Consider the following 5,152-nt stretch of genomic DNA (forward strand, 5'->3'; position numbering starts at 1 on the left):
CCGATGCTACAAACACGAAGGCGAAAACAAAACCACGCGTACAGAAAGGGACAAAAAATGTCGCAGTTTCACCTGAAAGGCGAAGCATCAATTGCGATAGCAAATTTGTAGAGAGCTATACGGAGTAATGATATTAGCTTTATCAGCTGTATAAACTTGGACATGCAGCAGCACCGGCAACGCGCAGAACTCTTGTCGACGCCATCGGCGTTTTGCCCGCGTTCGCTCAAAATGCGTGCGGCGTTCGTGACTGTTGCCGGAGCCTCTGATATAAATAGGCAATTGGTGCCGCAGCTAAACGTCGCCTCCCTTCCCTCCCCCTCCCCCACGGCCTCTCGCGCGTCGGAAGAAAGCGCGTTTGCTCTACATATATGGTGATTGTAAAGGAGGAAAGAGACGCCTACTTCTGCAGCCCTTAAGGGAGCACCAAGGCCTTCCATCCCGGCCTGATACGTGCTGCCACAGCCTGCCGGTTTTGCTTCACCCAGCCATGGCGACTCCACCCTATCCTCCTTTCTCCCCCACTTACCCCTTCCCGTTGGCGCTGAGCCGTGCTCCCTCAAGGGCTGCAGAAGATAGCGTCAACATTTCCCCTTTCCACATGAACCACTTACTACTACTAATAAGGGAGCACGGTGCAGAACGCGCGTTTGTTCTCCGCCGTACGTTCACTCCCCGTGAAAGTGCGCGCCCCTCGCACCCTTTCACTCGCACATACAGCGTTCGGCGGCGCGCGGCAACACCCTCTAGAAAAATATGAAGGCCTTAGCTCTCTTCGCGTGACGTCACACGATGGGGCGGATTGAAAAAAAAAAGATATGGAACGCTGTTCAAGAGAGGTTGTCTCGCAGGTACAGTGTACTAGAATTCTAGTACACTGTATCGCAGGTGCATTGCGCGGAAACATTTTTTTTCTGCAAGAACAAGCATGCATGTATTTAAAAAAAACGCATATCCACGGGGTGAATGATGATGAGTGGGCGAAGCTCCGGAGGGAATCATCGGTAAACCGTGAATCTTCCGTGTAATTCGCCCAGTCTCGCCGCACTAAATCGAACGATTGACTTCCACCAATGACACGCGCCATAGGTGACGTCATTCCTATTTTATAACAGCGCCCTTCATTATAATTGCACCATCTGCCGCTTAAGGGGACGCTAGCACAAACGCGTTAGAAACGTGCAGTACTCTCTAGTAAGGGGGAGAGGCCACAGCGTCTTACGCAGCCGTTTACACATGCCGGAACGTGCACCGCGATTGCCGACGCCATCACATGACTGCTGAGAGAGTATAACCCCCGTATTCATAAACGCTCCTCGACTTGAACTTGACTTGCCACCGCCTTCAACGCGTTTCGAACGCGCTGCCGAAGGCGGTGGCAAGTGAAGTTCAAGTCGAGGAGCGTTTATGAATACGGGGGGGGGGGGGGGGGGGGGGGGTAAGGCGAAGAGGCCACAGCGTCTTACACCAGCTTCTTGCACGGGCCGTAACGCGCTAGCACAAACGCGTTAGAAACGCGCAGTCTTTCGTTAATGTTGGGTATTTATTGCCATCTAGGTGCGTCTGCCCATGTGCGCTTCGTGGCGTAGTGGTTAGCGCCACGCGTTCAGAAGCGAGGGGTCCCTGGTTCGATTCCGCTACGGCTATAACTCTCGGAATTTTTTTTTCTCATAAAAGTAGACGTGGCTACCTACTACGACGACTACGACGACTACTACTACAGAGGAGGGACAGACCCACACCCTAAGGAGCTTCGCCCCTAAAAAGAATAGAACGCCAGAAAACTGTAGCAGCAAAACATTTATTTACGAAGCCCAGTTTCTTTTTGTGCTGGCTTTATATTAGAAGCAATGCATGCAGTTATTTGGCCTCGAGAGTTGTGGCTTTCCTTTTTTTTTATTTATCGGCAGCGTCGAGAAGTTTGTCGTTCAGCTTCCTACAAAAGTTCTTTAGCAGAATGTTGGTGCTGCACCGCAGGATGTGTTTAAGCACTAATTCAACTGTGTGGCCATTCTCACACGTATCGAAGTCGGACTGCTCTTCACTAGCCAGCAATTGTAGCGTCATTTTCGTTACCACCTGGCGTTGTTCAGGCATCATAAGCAGTGCTGGCTCTGTAGCGAGCTGCTCTACTACAACGTAGCTATGAGCAACTGCGTTAAGTGCAAACATTGATGGATAAACTAAACCTCCTCGGTCCAGCTGCTTCACAAGACCATAATGTTCGTTTGTGGCAGAGACTGTGATCTTCTTGTCCACGGTCAACGAGTCCCTGCATTGCTCGCACTTCAACTTTTTAAGGGTCCCGTATACTGCATAACCTGCAACGTAGACGAGGACTGGGACGACGTCCTGCATCTTCGTAAGAGCCTGGCTGGTAACAACAACGTTGCTGCTGGGAAGCAATGCCTCGACTTGCTTTCGGACACATTCCCAGTGCTGGTCAGGGGAAACTGTAGGCAAGGTGCTCTGCAGGCGCAGCTTGTTTTCGACTTCATATATCTGCCTGATGGAGATGTGATATTGCGCACCTGCCAGCTGCCTATACTTTCCAAACCGATCTTCAAGGCAGTCTGTCTGAATCTTCCCAAAAAGGACATATGACATTCCAAGCTCTTCGAAGCTGTACCTAGCGAGCTCAACAAGCGCATAGATGGTGTGTTCGAGAGCAGCGTGAGTCTCCTTTGTCAGAGTACCGTTGTCAAAACCTTTGTTCTTCCACTCATCCAGCCACTTCAGAAACATGTGCAAGAAGTCAATTTTTGGATCGTTATCAATGGAAAGCACTGGTTGTTGGAAGTGATCTCTAAGCCTTTCTCCCTTCCATGGAGTTTTGACGTTTACAATTTTCCACCACTTGAGTATGATCTCGACGAATGTAGCCGTGGCCTCGAAAGAGAATAGGTTGTGCTTTGCTCCAAGAGCACGTAACGCCTCTGGTAAATAGTCATTGAAGATTTGTAAAGCAAGCTTTACGTCCTGCCTTTCAAGACTCGAAGGGTAGAGGGCTTTTCTTGACAGCCCATAGCCATATTTCAACAGCTGGTCACACTCTTTGCTGTGAAGGTCCCTGATTGTTGCAAATGACGCTGTTTGCATTCGCTCTGATTCTGGTGTGTCTCCTTGGATCTCCGGGAAGTAGAAACAAATTTGGTCATTCTTCTGATTGATCCAGTTATTTCGTATGCATTTTAGAATGTGCACTGGGTCTATAACGAAGAACAGCGGCCTTGAAGGGTCTGATGGATGTTGGTACACAATTCTGTTACACAGAGGTGATTCGAAAAGTGACATCGCTTTTCTGTTCACAGAGTTGTTGTCGCTGACGACGCACATAACCCGGTACCCAATCTTTTCCAGCCCACAAATCACGTCTTTAAGCGTCTTTTGCAGGAACTCCGCCTCTACTCGGTGCACCGGCACGATGTGCGCAACTTCTTTGAATTTACACGTCACGCTGCGCACCATGAAAACGAGCGCACAGTTAGCAGCTTCATTTCTATTAATTGCAGCGCCGGTAATATTGCCTCCTTTGTAGTCAAAGTAAGGTTTTATATGTATTTCATCAACCATAACTGTGACAAAGCCCTGGTCATCTTTCAGGTCAGAAATTCTTGTTGTCATGTAGCTGAGGAATGTTTCACTCTGATGCTCTTGTTGAGGACTCATACCATAAGACGAGCACACTGATCTTATCGTCATAGGATGCGGCAAGGTGATGCTTCCATGGCTACGTATGAACGCGTATGCATGGGGCGATATAGTGAAAACAATACAGCAAAACATCATGAAATCAGCAGAGTAGCGCCTGCGCTGTTTTTTCGATAGGTGCAAGGTGACTTGCTCTTTCAGAAATTGAATACAGTTGGCGTCATCTTCTGCTTGGGACGTGCAAAGCTGATCAAGCAGTAAGCAAACAGCCTCGCAAATTTCGGCGACTGAGTTGGACATCAGGTCACAGTCCCACTTCTCGATGCCTTCCAGGAGTTCCACCATACCCCTTTTACTGTTAGCGATTTCGGGAACGCAGAGATTTGCACCGAGCTTTTTTACGGCTGTTTTCATAACGTGTAGTGTCACGCTCAAATCTCCTTTCACGCAAACAGAGTATTTCAACCACGGTGCTTCATCGTCGACAATGTGAATGAGAAGAAGCCTTTCATTTCTTTCGATAACATCCCAGAACTTCATCCCTTGGCTCCTTAAGTGGTTGGCAAGTTCGCTCACACTGTTGACTTTATCCTCCTCGCGTGCTCTTATAAATGCCTTGTTGGATTCAGCGATGGCTTTCTGAAGGGCTGCATTCTCTATTCGCGCGCGCTTGGAGTCAGGATCTTCCCTCCTCGCGGTCTTTCTGGACAAGTAGCTCGAATGATTCGGGAACTTCGACGGTACAGCGTCTGGGCGAAGGCGCACATGAGATAGCGGCACTGTCATTACGCGGCCAGTTGCTTGATCTGTATGCATCGCGTCTCGAATAATGTCCTCGTCCATGAAATGAAGTTCACATACCTAGAAAAAAAATACGCTCCAGTCAGCAAACCGACGGCTACAGGTCACACAAACATGCGGCTCATGAGCCACTTACACATGTACGTTTATATTCTTTCAATTAACTAACACCTAAATAAAAAAACTTACCCTGGAATGTTCGGTGACCGTGAGGTTTTCCCGTGGCACAGCGCGAATCCAAGCGTCCCTTAGAGCTTGATCTCTCGGGAACTTGAAGACGTGCACCTTCGTGTCCCCCGTGTAGTTTCCGCGGCATCGAGGTACACAGCATTTGCACGGCATCGCGGCGGGATTCTTTTCACAGCGAGGAAAACACGTCCGACTGAACAGCGAAGAGATGTACGACTGTACATACGCGCCGGGGAATGAGTTTCTGGAGACGCGCGATCAACGCGCACCAGCGCGATCCGGACGCGCGGATGCGTCGTGTCGCGGCGACGGGCAAAACCGCAAAACGCGCTCGCCGCCTCATGCGTCCGCCCAATCTGCTGACGTAGCGCGAGTGGAAAGGGAAAAGAACTAAGGCCTTCATATTTTTCTAGAGGGTGTTGCGCGCGGCGACGATTTCATCTCCATTGACGTCATACGGAACCTCACGGCGACGGCGACGGCGATGGCGACGCCGACGGCAGAAATCTGC

General features: G+C 49.8%; 1 protein-coding gene across 1 annotated transcript; it reads right to left on the bottom strand.

The window, feature by feature from the left end:
• Positions 1–1,825: 1,825 nt before the first annotated feature.
• Positions 1,826–4,437, bottom strand: LOC119440160 (uncharacterized). Its single transcript, XM_037705096.2, has one exon. The coding sequence runs from the start codon at positions 4,435–4,437 to the stop codon at positions 1,897–1,899; it is 2,541 nt and encodes an 846-aa protein (XP_037561024.2). The 3' UTR covers positions 1,826–1,896.
• Positions 4,438–5,152: the final 715 nt, after the last annotated feature.

Source organism: Dermacentor silvarum, chromosome 2, assembly GCF_013339745.2.
Source record: "Dermacentor silvarum isolate Dsil-2018 chromosome 2, BIME_Dsil_1.4, whole genome shotgun sequence".
NCBI classification, from domain to species: Eukaryota; Metazoa; Arthropoda; class Arachnida; order Ixodida; family Ixodidae; genus Dermacentor; species Dermacentor silvarum.